At 37.8% G+C, this 15,355-nt stretch overlaps 1 protein-coding gene across 5 annotated transcripts in view; it reads left to right on the plus strand.

The window, feature by feature from the left end:
• The window catches only part of KCNQ5 (potassium voltage-gated channel subfamily Q member 5), a 551,365-nt gene that overhangs the window by 512,090 nt on the left and 23,920 nt on the right, over positions 1-15,355 (plus strand). For all 5 annotated transcript variants that reach the window (XM_081293796.1, XM_081293795.1, XM_081293798.1 and 2 more), the window contains one exon: positions 4,248-4,356. In XM_081293796.1, the coding sequence (XP_081149922.1) occupies positions 4,248-4,356 (109 nt within the window). The remainder of the gene's footprint in view (positions 1-4,247; positions 4,357-15,355) is intronic.

The raw sequence follows: 15,355 nt of genomic DNA on the forward strand, positions 1-15,355 counted from the left end.
TGTGTTATTAACCTTGCTAAAAAGAATATTGACATCTCAAGATACTTAAGAAACAAAGATAGCAACTTCTTTCCCATTTTTCTGGCTTCAAAATAAAGAGGACAAAAATCTTTAATTCAGCCTCTGCCTCAACACATGCCAGCAAAAATATACTTCCTCTTCATTTGCTCTAACAAAACCTACCAAAATTTAAAAAAAGAAAAAGCAGGACTGAGTGTTTAATTTATGCATTGAGTAATCAAGTTATAAATTGTTACAACAAAACTCCCCAATAAGATGCATTTAAATGTAATACAGTTGGTGTCTGACTCCCATTCCTGTCCAGCCTTGTTCCCAAACAAGAGGAATAGATGAATCTCCTGTTGGGAATAAGGCAGTGCAGCACTGACCTAGCAAGTAGTTGTCCCATAACCATGTGTCCTGTTCCCAGCTCCATTTACAGTCAGTTGTGAACATTAGTTTCAGTATTAGCACTACAGTAGACACCTGCTGAAAAACCAGTTTTTCATCAATCTTACAATGAAAAGGCCCTGCATTTTATGCTATTTAACCATTGAGACCTTCATCATCATGTTATATTTGGTTATACTGTCTTCACGAAAAAAGATCATCATATAGGTATCCCAGGATCTGCCTTCCCTGAACCCATTCTGGTGTTCCTCAGTTTCCTAAGGTATAAGATAGCTATTCGAGGTGCCTCTCACTAGAGTTCAGAGGAGGGAAAGCAGTCACTTGCCTCTGTTTTGAAGGACAGCATAGAACACTCTCATGAATTCTATACTTGTACAGAGAATCATCACAGAGTGTGTTATTTGATATTTCCTTTGTGTAGCCAATATCTGGGCTTCTCACAGGGCTCCAAAATAGCAGCTGGTCACCTCAACTCTGTCCACCTCCTACCCTGGTTGTGAGCACCCCCTCTACCTATCTTCCTCTTCTACCCCTCATACACTCTCCTGAAGTTCCAGAGTATGTGTATTTCCAGGGATCCCTTAGAGTGTGGACTGGCTCAGCACATGTCCATGGTAACCACACTGCTCCAAATTGGATCCTTTGTCCATGATGTGAAGGAAAATATAATACAAGAGAAGAAAACCCAGCTGCCAAAAAGAGACAAGGACAAATCTGGAAGGGGTCAGAGGTGAAGTTCAGGGTCAGGTAGCTCCAGACCCCAATTACATGGGTTTAAATTCTGGTTGTATCATTCACTCTCCAAGTGTCCTTGAGGGAGTCTCCTTACCTTCTATTCTTCACTTCTATAATCTGTAAAACAGAACAATAATAGTACACACCTCATGGGGTTTTATAGCAATCAACTAAAGTTCTTGTTACATAATTACATTTCTCTTAAAAGCTCTTATTACTATTATTATAATAATCATTACTGTCCTAGAGTGAAGAATTGGAAGTGGAAAGTGGTGAATAGTTTCCCAAATGCATTAGTTTCCCAGGCTACCACAACAAATTGCCACAACTTGGGTGACTTGAAGCAACAGAAAGGTAATGTCACAATGCAGGAGTCCAGAAGTCCAAAATCCAGGTATTCCTAGGCTAGTTCCTTCCAGAGTCTCTGGAGAAGAAATGATCCTTAGTTTTGGGGGGTTGCCAGCAATCTTTGGTATTCCTTGGTTTGTAAATGCATTGCTCCACTTTCTTGCCTCTGTCTTTTCTGTATCCTTATGTCTTCTCCTTTTGTCTCTCCCATAAAGACAATTTCATTGTATTTAGAGTCCACCCAATGTAGCATGCTTTTATCTAAACCTTACCTTTTATTACATCTGCAAAACTCTCTAAGTAAAGTCAGACTCTGATGTTTCAGGTGGACATAAATTTTGGGAGCAAAACTAATCACCCCACTATAGCAACTAAGCAGGGTGAGATCAAATCAGAGGAAGAAACCATGAACAGTTTCTGAAAGAATGTCATCCCACCATGGGCATGATGTTTTAGGACTGTAATGGCTGTGTGGCATGGGTGGTCAATCAAGCAAAATGAGCCAGCCACCCTCAAGGTCATCACTGAGTCAGAACCAGCTGTCAAACAGAGTTAATCATGTGCTGTCATTTAAACTGTAGCCAACTTCTCTAGAGAAAAGTTAAAGGTACCCAACTCATCCGGCAACACATTATAAGCTCTTTACTCTGTCTCTCCCAACACTGAATGCATTCTGACACTGGGAGATGCAATGGAAAATGTATGAGCTTTGGAGCTTCAGAGAAATGGATTGTAATGCCATGCTTTGCAATTTACTATCTTCACTTACTCACCTTCATGGCCTCAGACAAGGCACTTACCCTCTCCAAGTCTCAATTTCTGCATAATACCACTGCCAACTTGTGGAGCTATTCCACATAAGAAAATAATGTATGCAGAAGCTTCACCTATGGGCTGGCATAAATCTCAGTGAGTGGTTGATATCTGCCTTAATCCATTTGTGCTGCTGTAACAAAACACCTGAGTCAGGGTACTTTATAAGGAACAGAAACTTACTGTTCATAGTTAGGGAAGCTGGAAGGACAGACTAAGGCACCAACAGGTTCCATGTCTGCTGAGGACTGGGGTTCTGCTTCCAAGAGGGTGCCTTGTTGCATTCTGCAGAGAAGATGAACCTTGTGTCGTCACATGGTGCGAGAGACAGAAGAGCCAAAGGGTCTCACTAGTTCCCTCCAGCCCTTTTATAAAGTTGCTAACCTTATTCATGAGGAGTCTGCTGTCCTAATTTAATCACCTCCCAAAGATCCCTAGCTCTTAAAACTATCACATTGGTGATTAAATTTCAGCATAAAAATTTCAGGGGATGAATTCTGACAATATCCCAGTTACTGTAACAATTGTGAGGTGATAGTTCCATCTCTCCTCCTGATTAGGAGAGAAGGCCAAAGGGACCATGAAGAAGAATGTGACGACTCATCCACATAGATATCCCATCATCTCTTCCCCCACCACCACCTCCACTCCAGCACAATGTAAATGGAGTGAATACGCAGTGAATATTACAGGAACTAAATGACACAGCAACAGCATTCCAAGTACAAACTGTCTCAAGGAATGAACCTCCAATAGCCTTTTGGATTTTGAAGCATCCAGGACAGTACATAATCAAAGTCTCTCCCTTTCTTGGCTTACCAAATGAACACTGCACAGAGCAAAGGCAACACAAAGTAGTGTCAGTGCTGTAGTACAGGTCAACACATAGAAGCTCGGACCATATAAATCCAGCATTTAGAGGCCACACAACCTGTTTCTCATGAGTGCATTTTTATTATTTAGTTTACATGTGTATTACTGAGGTAATACATATTCATTGTAGAAATTTTAGAAAATATAGCCAAGCAAAAATAATAAAATCGCTCTTAATCCCAGAGAAATATGAAGACTTTTTTAACAATATATTGTACAATGAAACCCACTGTTTTATACAGTTAATATGTACTAATGATTATAATAAAAAAATAATATATCATTACAGCTTCCTAATATTCCATGATATAAACCTATCCATATTCATTTATCCCGTCCCTAAATGGATGAAACTTCAAGGAATTTCAACTCGTTTTCAATATTTTGTCAGTGGAAAAAAAATGTAAATATATGAATTTACTTCTGATTCATCTTACAAACCTTTAACGATTCGCTATTTATTATAACTCTTCCCCTTTTTTCAGTGTTGAACCCCAAAATAAATTTGCTTGATATATGAGGAACTGATTTTCTTATCTAATCTGAAAATCTGCTCTCAATTTTGGCTGTATTGTCTTAAGCAAGCTCTTTCCTGGGCCACGCCTGCCTGTGTGCAGTAACAAGTAGCCAACATTTCCTGGGTCTGGCTGCTTAGCTCACTTGTTCAGGGCATAGGGCTCATGGGGTCAATGTCACGGGATTAGAGCTCTACATAAGCAGGCCAGTTACATGTTCAAAGACTGTTTTCTAACTCCAAACAGCTGTTGTTTAAACTCTGGCTGTTAGTTTCCAAGGAACTGTGCAAAAGAGCATGGGTAGATGAACACAAATACTCACCACTGTCTTCCCCATGAAGAGCAGTTCAGGAAAGTATTCATGTCAAATCACACAAAACTGGTGAGACTATAGAAAATGAGAAAGAATAACGTTGGGAAAAGAGTTGCTGACCTGATACGTACCTTGGTTTATAAGCTTAATCTGTGAATACCTACTGTTCCTGTGAGATAATTCAGCATCATGTTTTTCAATTGCAGTCGTTGGTGTTGACTGGCGTTTTTCTCTTGCAGCTGACACCGCGCTTGGCACTGATGATGTATATGATGAAAAAGGATGCCAGTGTGATGTATCAGTCGAAGATCTCACCCCACCACTTAAAACTGTCATTAGAGCTATCAGGTTAGTGAAAATTTGGAACCAAATGATTCAGAGGCAAACCTCTGATTATTTGAATTACTATGTTGCTAAGTTCTACTTTAGCAGATAAATCTCCTAGAATAACTACTTTTCCTAATCATTCACATGCCTATTAAGTTGTGAAATATTTTTTTCTAAATCAAAATTCTATAGCATGCAACACAAAATATGTTCTGAAAGGTGAAAAGCCGGGCCATCCTGGAGAAATTACATAGGAATCAGCATGCTGTGTGTATTTGTTCCTTTAAGGACATTTCGTTTATTGATGCAACTGGATTTTTAAATGGTACTTAGGATGTGATGCTCCAATCTACATTCTGTATTTTGTATCAAAGATAAAGTCCTCTGGGTTATTTTTAAAGAGATTGAGTTCTGAAAATGAGAAACCCAAATTACAATGCAGTGACTTGGTCCTGTCTTCTGAAATGTAATTGTTAATGATTAATCTTAACTTCGCTTCTTCTATTGATGGCAGAAAGCTAAGAATGCATCCAAAGCAACTTAAATTTATATTTACAGGCCCCTCTTCCCCTTCACAAAAAAAAAAAAATTTCAGAAATTGGACTAAATGAACTGTTGCATTCTCAGCCTGTCTCGTCAAATCCCTCTGGGAGAATTTATATCTGTAAGGGAATGCTGAGTGACTGTAGCAAAAAAAAAAAAAAAAAATACCTCTGATATTTTTTGGCACTTTCTACCTCTTACCAAAAAGCAGAAGCAAAATTTAAAATATTCAAAACAGCTTAGCTGTTCAGATGCTTTGTCTAATCTCATGTCAGCATGACTGATTATGTCTGTTTATTTGGTCAGTTAGCATCATGTTGGACATGACTTTCTCTATGGTTGGGAGTCACTAGAAAAGCAGAAATGAATGAAAAGATTTTGGTGAATGTGGGGACAAAGAAAATCATGGTATGGTAAAAATACATAGTGCACATTGTTTTTATGTTTAACCTATCTTTAACAGCAACCTCAGAAGAAATTAAGTAAAGCCTAGTTATTTCCCAATGGAACCATTCAAGTGTCAAGTCCTACAGGAGAGCACATCTTCCTATTTGGCCTGGAAAATCTCAGATTATGCCTCTTCTCTCATAGTAATCATTAATAATATTCCCTGTTTTTCTAAAAGTATCCCAGTTTAGTCAACCAACTATATTATCATCCTACCCTGGGGAAACTAGAAGTCTTGGATGATATTTAAGCCCAGAAAATCCAGAATATATAGTGAAATGATGTCTGAAAACCTTAAGTTAAAGAGATGCAGAGGATCTAGAAATGCACTTTCCAATACAGTAACCATTAGTCACCTGAGACTATTTAAATTTGAACTGATTGAACTGGAATACAATTTAAAATTCAGCAACTCAGTCTCACAATCTACATTTCAAGTGCTCAGTACCACAGATGGCTAGTGGCTACAATATTAGACAAAGAAAATATGGAACATTTCTTTCACTGCAAAAAATTCTGTTGGACATTGGTGGTCTAGAAGTCACCTTGAGATTCCTTACATGCATTGATTATATCCATGAAAGATCCTAAAGTGAAGGGGTGAGGGGACAATTCATTCTTCAAATTAATCTAACTTGCAACAAGAATAGAAAATTTTATCTAGTGGAAGCAGATTAGTTTTCCTAAAAGTCATATTTAACCTGGTCTCTGTCATTTCCCAAGACCTTCTGAAGCTTTCTGCTTTTGCTTCACAACCTATAAAATGGATTGTGAGCTGCGAGAAAGAAAATGAAATAGGTTTATTCTGCTAGCTAAGCGCTTTAGCAACAGTTTAAGATTTACTTTGCTCTACCTTCTTGAAACCTGACTGATTTTTGTAATGTCCTTTGTAGAATTCCCTTGATTTTCAGAATTCTTTCTTCATCCTTATTTTTAACTTAATTGAATTATTTATCTGTCTATCCTTGCTGTGGATTTCTGAAACTTTCTGTGTACTATGTGACACTTGAGGAGGATGTTTTTCTCCACCATATCCTGATTTTGCTTAGTGGGACTTTTTTTTATCATTTTCAAGTTTCAGCTAAAATTATTGGATTCTATAAAAATCTAATAACTATACTAAATAGTTTAATAACTTAATTGGAAGTCTTTTATTCATGGTAGTACTTAATTTCTAAAGATATGTAATTAAAAGACCAACCCATATAATTAACAGTTATGAAAACAAGTTTGCAGGTATAAGTTCCTAAATCATATGCAAAAGTGTTCTCTTTTTTTAGAATTTTAATTACATAAATAAGTTCAGCAGCATCAGTTGACTGAAATATTTTTTTGCCAGAAAATGTCCACCTTTTGCAACTCACAATAATAGTTTACATATACATTATTAATTCAAGTGTAAACTACATATTATTAATCTCTAAAATAACAACTTGTCTTGGCATTTTCTTTGTTTTTTTTTTTGATTGTTTGAATACTTAATACAAGTGCTTGAATATGCCTTTTGTATCCCAGTAGCTCTTACAATAATAGGTTTTCTTATCTAAAATGTGGAATAGAAAGTATGTATTCCACTACAAGGATGATAGTATAGAAAATGATATTACTACACTTACAAAGTAGGAATTCTCATTTTCAGTTATTAATATTTATTAAATATCTAACCATTTTCTACTTACTTTTGAGAGTGAAAATTCTCAGGCAATGAGAATATTAAGACCACTCTGGGGCTGGGGTTGTGGCTCAGTGGTAGAGTGCTTGCCTCACACATGTGAGGCACTGGGTTCGATCCTCAGCACCACATAAAACTAAATAAACAAAATAAAGGTATTGTGTCCATCTACAACTAAAATAAAAAATACCACCCTGAATTTGCCTGGATTCTATTATCCAAATGCACTTTCTGCCTTTTTAATGAATGATGCCACTTTTTATAGTACATATAAAATAATGACTATTCTTAGACTATTGCCAAAATATGTATTTTACTCAGAAAAAAAAATCTTAGTTTTGTATTTTTCCTTTATAATTTTCACAGACTTTTCTCAAAATAATATTTTATGAAAATGTACAAATTTTATGGAATATTTTTTCAAATTCACCTCTGAGATTAGAAAGAAATTTACTTTTTTTTTTTTTTTTTTGGTGCTGAGATCCAGCCTTGTGCATGCTAGGTACTCTAACACTGAACCACATTCCCAGTCTGAGATTGTACTTTTTTTTTTATTTTAGTACCTGGTATTGAATTCAAGGGTGCTCAACCAATGAGCCACATCCACAGCCCTTTTCATTTTTTACTTTGAGACAGGGTTTCATTAAGTTGCTTGGGGGCCTCTCTCTGTTGCTGAGGCTGCTTCCAACTCCTGCCTCAGCCCCCTGAGCTGCTGTGATTACAGGTGTGCGCCACTGTGCCTGGCTTCATGACTCAATTCAAACAATGTTAAGTTTGTCTTCCTCCATTCAGGGAAATTAGTATCTAAACAGAAAGAAAAAATTAGGAAGGAAGTAAACAAATCAATCTAGACATTCTACAAACAAATCTAGAGCATTCATCATACCCCCTTTTCCCTGTCTCATAGTAGGACAACAGTTTTCCTATCACTGTTTAAAAAATATAGCCCATAAGTTGCTTGGGTGTGTTTTTCTCAGAGATTCTGAATTCTCTGAGTGGATACTGACTGTGACTGTTCACACTAGGACTTGACATTGTAGGTCACCACGTAAGTATGAGTCTTAGGCAAATTTTCACATAAAACATTAACATATGCTTTTTTAAAATTTGAGATAGCGAGTGTTTGAAAGTTATATCCAATACAAGTAAATATTTTTAAAAGAGTCCAATAATGACTTTTTAAAACACAAAAGAAATTAGGTAACTTGTTTTCTTGTACTAAACTGGTTAGGTAGTTTCTTAGATATGTACACCAAGGCAAAAGGTAAGTATGTTTAGGGCATTTGGGAAGAAGTACTTTGTCTGTTAAAATAAGGGAATATGCTTCCTACCAGTTCTGTTTTCACATCTAGGATCAAGGCCACTCTTAACAAGAACTTCATTAACAATTGTTCTATCAGCTTCCTTTATACTGCCATGTTTTCCACCATCTTCAAGATCACAATATCAAGCAACGTATTTTCCTTGTGAAGATAACCAAGAATACCAGTGCAGATACTCATTATTCTCAAGAGAAATGAAAGATAAGTCATTGATTATATCAGGTTCTTAACTTCTCTTAGTACCTTCATGCTATAATCACCATGCCTCTCATGTTTTTCTACATGCAACCTTTCATTTCCCAAGTCACACCAGCCTTTTAGAGAAGCAAATAAATTTTTTTTAAAAAAAGGTCTAGGGTGAAAACTCAAAGAATGTACCAGAACCCAGGGGTACTTGACCACTGAGCCACATCCCCAACCCTTTTTATATTTTGAAACAGGGTCTCACTAAGTTGCTTGGAGCCTCACTAAGTTGCTGATGCTGGCTTTGAACTCACCATTCTCCCACCTCAGCCTCCTAAGCAACTGGGATTATAGGTGTGTGCCACCACAACCAGATCAAAGAAAATTCTTTTTTTTTTTTTTTGGCTTAAAAGAGCATAAGTTTATTTTCTCACAGTTCTGGAGGCTAGAAGTCAAAAATTAAGGTGTCAGCAGGGCTGGTTCCTTCCTGAGGCTCTCTGAAGGATAATCTGTTCATCCTTTTTCCTAGCTTCTGATGGTTCTTGGCAATCCTTAATGTTTCTTGGCTCATAGCTATTTATACCTTCACATGGCTGGTGTTGTCTCCCCCCACCCTCACTCCCTCTCTCTCTACCAATTTGCCTGAACCTGTCTCTGAAAAAGACACCAGTCTTTGGATTTAGAGCCCATCCTAGCCTATTCTGACCTTGTTTTAACTTGATTGTATGTGCAAGCCTCCTAATTCCAAATAAGATCACACTCACAGGCACCAAGGATTAATTAGGACTTGGACATACCTTTTGGAGGGACACGCTTCAGCCCAAGGGGCAAGGAATAAACATTTTTTTAGTTGAAGCTGCAGCTGATTTTACCCTAACACCACAGGTTAATTCTATTCTGCCACCCCGCTCCCCAGTGCTGTGTAGGAAAAGTGGTCCACAAACAGTACCACCTCTATTGGGCCCTGAGTGGCTCATATAACCACTCTGGGCCTGTTTCCTCATTAGTGAGAAGGGTATGGCAATAATATTGTCCTAGTAGTGTTGTGGAGAGGATTAAACGAATTAACATTTACAATGCACCTAGAGCAGTTGCTATCACAAGCTAAGAACTATATAAGTGCTAGTTGTTATCACCCTTGAGTTGTTTGGGCTCTTTGGTGTCTCCTTAGTATGCTGCCACCTCTACTGCTCATTGTCTACTAAGAAAGTGGATTTTGATCTTTATCTCTCCATGACAAGTCACCTAAAAGGAGCAACTTGCTGCCTTCCCATTGACCTTTTAAAGAAGTCAGGACAGTAAGAGGTAGAAGTTACCTCTTCTCTCACTCTCCTTCACCCTTTCAGAGTCCTGACTACAGACTCTCTGAAGTTCCTCCCAGAAAGTCAGTGCATGCACTCAGAAAATATGTATTGAGCCTCTACTCTGCATAGAGATAAACATTAGCAGGAAGGAGAGAGAGCTCCACTTGAAGTCCTGAGGGGTTAGCAGAAAAGTAAAGAGTCAATCATGATACAGAGCCACACATCTCTACAATGATAGAAGTCCAGGATGTTCTGGGTCAACATAAATCAGCACTTCTTTGGGAGATGGCATTCAGGAAGGCTTTCTGGAAAGAGAGAATGAATGGAAAGATCTGGTAGATTCATAGATACGAGGTTATTAAGGAGGGAAGGATTAAGGAGAGAGGGAATTGCAATTGCAAAAAGAAGTGAAGGTGGCATTAGAAAGTATGTGTTAGCCTGGCACCCTGGCGCATGCCTATAATCCCAGTGGCTCAGGAGGCTGAGGCAGGAAGATGGTGAGTTCAAAGCCAGCCTCAGCAACAGTGAGGCTCTAAGCAAAGCAGTGAGACCCTGTCTCTAAATAAAATGCAAAATAGGGCTGGGGATGTGGCTCAGTGGTTGAGTGCTCCTGAGTTTAATCCCCAATAACCCATTCCCCCAAAAAAGAAAGAAAGTATGTGTCAATATATGGTGGAAACCTAGGAAAACAGAGGTGAAGCTGAAGAGAGGACTGTCATAGTGAACAGGAACATAAGGAAATCTTTATGTTTTATATTTATCAGACTGGTACATTGCACTGCAATCTATTTTTTACAGTACAATAAGTCGTCATTCTTGTTTTTGTTTTTGTTTGTACTTGAAATTTGAACCCAGAGGCATTTTACCACTGAGCCACATCCCTAGCCCTTTTATATTTTATTTAGAGACAGGGTCTTGCAACATTGCAAACTTTGGGCCTTACTAAGTTGTTGAGGCTGGCTTTGAATTCGCAATCCTCCTGCCTCAGCCTCCCGAGCTACTGGGATCACAGGCATACACCACCATGCCCAGCTGTCTTTCTAAATTATAAAACAAAGAACAAATCAAAAAAGACATTGTTGTTACAGTACCTGGATCTGCTGGGGCCTGAGCCACATAGTCATGATGGATAATAGTGGAGGAAGGATTTCAGAGCTTTGTGGACATTAAAAATTATAAGATTTGGATATATACTGATGGGAAAGGATGGAATGAAAGAATAGAAGGAGGACTGGGGTACAATAGTGGTACCAGTGATACAATGCTTGTTTAGCATGTGTGAGGCATTGGTTTCAATTCTCAGCACCACATTAAAAATAGATAGATAGATAGATGATAGATAGATAGATAGATAGATAATAGATCAACAACTAAAAAATTTTTTTAAAAGAGTGGGAGGAAAAAATATGGAATGAGACAAACATGGTAGCCATCAACACAGAGATAAAAGGCTTATACAAGTCTCACCCAGGAAGTGAAGAGAAGATGGTCCACATAGAATTCTAAGACTCACATACATGGAAGGAGCTACAAAAGGAAGAAGGCTCTCAAGGGGACCAACTCAAAGCAGCAGATAGGTGGAAATCAGAAGATGTGGTGAAAGAGGACCTAGAGGAAGAACATGCTTCAAGCAGGAGACAATAAGCACTGCTAGGAGGTCAAAGAAGACAAAAAATAGGAAGATCCTTTGAAAGTGGCAACAAAGAGGTCATCAGGACTTTGGAGGAAAATTCAGAGAGGTGAAAGGATTTGAAGCCAGATGTAAACAGAAATTAAATTATCAGAAGCTTTCAATCTAATATGAACATAGATGAAGTGTCAAGAATTTCTTTGTAACTAGGGAAGACTCATCAACTCTTCTAAAATAGCTCAGATCTGATCAGAGCTCTGAAGAATCACTGATGACATTTCAGAGTTTCCAAGGTGGATATGCAAATCAAACCCTGCTGTTAATCCTGGCTTGGGTGCTAAGGTTTTCCAGTTTTCTTGCCCTGCTATTCTTCCTATTCTGAAAGGCAAGCTTAAAATCATTGTCTTGACCCTTCCCTAAAATTTGATCTCAACTCTGACTCCTTCTTGAATCTCACTTTATATGTCAGACAAGAATACTCCACAAACAGAGAAGAGGCACATGTCTGCACATGTTTCTGCTAAATCTACAAGCTGTTTAATCGTCACCAGTTCTTAACTTTACTGATGACATCTCTGCTATTCTAGCAGAGGTGATGAGTCTTTGTTTGCAAGTCACTATTAACAGTGAGGTCTATGACATATTACAGTAAAAGATGCTACTAGAAGAGCATTTTATGGATCATTCAGCACGTATTGTTTAAATCATTTAATACATTCCCTTGAAGATTCTTATTGTTTGCTTTTGTTTTTTTTTTTTGTTTTTGTTTTTTTTTTTTATTGATTGTTCAAAATATTACAGAGCTCATGATATATCATCTTTCATACATTTGACCCAGTTGGGTTTTTTTTATTGGTTGTTCAAAACATTACATAGTTCTTGATATATCATATTTCACACTTTGATTCAAGTGGGTTATGAACTCCCATTTTTACCCCGTATACAGATTGCAGAGTCACATCAGTTACACTTCCACTGATTTACATATTGACATACTCATGTCTGTTGTATTCTGCTGCCTTTCCTATCCTCTACTATCCCCCCTCCCCTCCCCTCCCCTCTTTTCTCTCTACCCCCTCTACTCTAATTCATTTCTCCCCCTTGTATTATTTTTCCCTTTCCCCTCACTTCCTCTTGTATGTAATTTTGTATAACCCTAAGGGTCTCCTTCCATTTCCAAGCAATTTCCCTTCTCTCTCCCTGTCCCTCCCACCTCTCATCCCTGTTTAATGTTAGTCATCTTCTCATGCTCTTCTTCCCTACTCTGTTCTTAGTTACTCTCCTTATATCAAAGAATACATTTGGCATTTGTTTTTTAGGGATTGGCTAGCTTCACTTACATAATCTGCTCTAATGCCATCCATTTCCCTCCAAATTCTATAATTTTGTCATTTTTCAATGCAGAGTAATACTCCATTGTGTATAAATGCCACATTTTTTTAATCCATTCGTCTATTGAAGGGCATCTAGGTTGCTTCCACAGTCTTGCTATTGTGAATTGTACTGCTATGAACATCGATGTAGCAGTGTCCCTGTAGCATGCTCTTTTTAGGTCTTTAGGGAATAGACCCAGAAGGGGAATAGCTGGGTCAAATGGTGGTTCCATTCCCAGCTTTCCAAGAAATCTCCATACTGCTTTCCAAATTGGTTGCACCAATTTGCAGTCCCACCAACAATGTACAAGTGTACCCTTTTCCCCACATCCTCGCCAGCACTTGTTGTTGTTTGACTTCATAATGGCTGCCAATCTTACTGGAGTGAGATGATATCTTAGGGTGGTTTTGATTTGCATTTCTCTGACTGCTAGCGATGGTGAGCATTTTTTCATGTACTTGTTGATTGATTGTATGTCCTCCTCTGAGAAGTGTCTGTTTAGGTCCTTGGCCCATTTGTTGATTGGGTTATTTGTTATCTTATTGTCTAATTTTTTGAGTTCTTTATATACTCTGGATATTAGGGCTCTATCTGAAGTGTGAGGAGTAAAGATTTGTTCCCAGGATGTAGGTTCCCTATTTACATCTCTTATTATTTCTTTTGCTGAGAAAAAACTTTTTAGTTTGAGCAACTCCCATTTGTTGATTCTAGATATTAATTCTTGTGCTATGGGTGTCCTATTGAGGAATTTGGAGCCCGATCCCACAGTATTTAGGTCGTAGCCAACTTTTTCTTCTATCAGATGCCTTGTCTCTGGTTTGATATCAAGCTCCTTGATCCATTTTGAGTTAACTTTTGTGCATGGCGAGAGAAAGGGATTCAGTTTCATTTTGTTGCATATGGATTTCCAGTTTTCCCAGCACCATTTGTTGAAGATGCTATCCTTCCTCCATTGCATGCTTTTAGCCCCTTTATCAAAGATAAGAAAGTTGTAGTTTTGTGGGTTGTTTTCTGTGTCCTCTATTCTGTACCATTGGTCCACCCGCCTGTTTTGGTACCAATACCATGCTGTTTTTGTTACTATTGCTCTGTAGTATAGTTTGAAGTCTGGTATCACTATACCACCTGATTCACCCTTCCTGCTTAGCATTGTTTTTGCTATTCTGGGTCTTTTATTTTTCCATATGAATTTCATGATTGCTTTCTCTATTTCTACAAGAAATGCCGTTGGGATTTTGATTGGCATTGCATTAAACCTATAGAGAACTTTTGGTAATATCGCCATTTTGATGATGTTAGTTCTGCCTATCCATGAACAGGGTATATTTTTCCATCTTCTAAGATCTTCTTCAATTTCTCTCTTTAGGGTTCTGTAGTTTTCATTGTATAAGTCTTTTACCTCTTTTGTTAGGTTGATTCCCAAGTATTTTATTACTTTTGAGGATATTGTGAATGGAGTGGTTGTCCTCATTTCCATTTCAGAGGGTTTGTCGCTGATATACAGGAATGCCTTTGATTTATGCGTGTTGATTTTATATCCTGCCACTTTGCTGAATTCATTTATTAGCTCTAATAGTTTCTTTGTAGACCCTTTTGGGTCTGCTAGGTATAGAATCATGTCATCTGCAAATAGTGATAGTTTAAGTTCTTCTTTTCCTATTTTTATGCCTTTAATTTCTTTCGTCTGTCTAATTGCTCTGGCCAGTGTTTCGAGAACTATGTTGAACAGAAGTGGTGAGAGAGGGCATCCCTGTCTTGTTCCAGATTTTAGAGGGAATGCCTTCAATTTTTCTCAATTCAGAATGATGCTAGCCTGGGGCTTAGCGTAGATTGCTTTTATAATGTTGAGGTATGTTCCTGTTATCCCTATTTTTTTGAGAGTTTTGAACAAAAAGGGATGCTGTACTTTGTCGAATGCTTTTTCCGCATCTATCGAGATGATCATATGGTTCTTATTTTTAAGTCTCTTGATGTGGTGGATAACATTTATTGATTTCCGTATATTGAACCAGCCTTGCATCCCAGGGATGAATCCTACTTGATCATGGTGTACAATTTTTTTGATATGATTTTGTATCCGATTCGCCAGAATTTTATTGAGGATTTTTGCGTCTAGGTTCATTAGAGATATAGGTCTGTAGTTTTATTTTTTTGAAGTATCTTTGTCTGGTTTAAGAATCAGTGTGATGTTGGCCTCGTAGAATGAATTTGGAAGTTCTCCCTCTTTTTCTATTTCCTGAAATAGCTTGAAAAGTATTGGTATTAGTTCCTCTTTAAAGGTTTTGTAAAAGTCTGCTGTATACCCATCCGGTCCTGGGCTTTTCTTAGTTGGTAATCTTTTGAGGGTTTCTTCTATTTCCTCAATTGATATTGGTCTGTTTAGGTTGTCTATATCCTCCTGTCTCAATCTGGGCAGATCATATGATTTAAGAAATTTATCGATGCCTTCACTATCTTCTATTTTATTGGAGTATAAGGATTCAAAATAATTTCTGATTATCTTCTGTATTTCTGAAGTGTCTGTTGTGATATTGCCTTTTTCATC

This window comes from Spermophilus citellus (assembly GCF_964194105.1).
Source record: "Spermophilus citellus genome assembly, chromosome: 5".
In the NCBI taxonomy this organism is placed as follows: domain Eukaryota; kingdom Metazoa; phylum Chordata; class Mammalia; order Rodentia; family Sciuridae; genus Spermophilus; species Spermophilus citellus.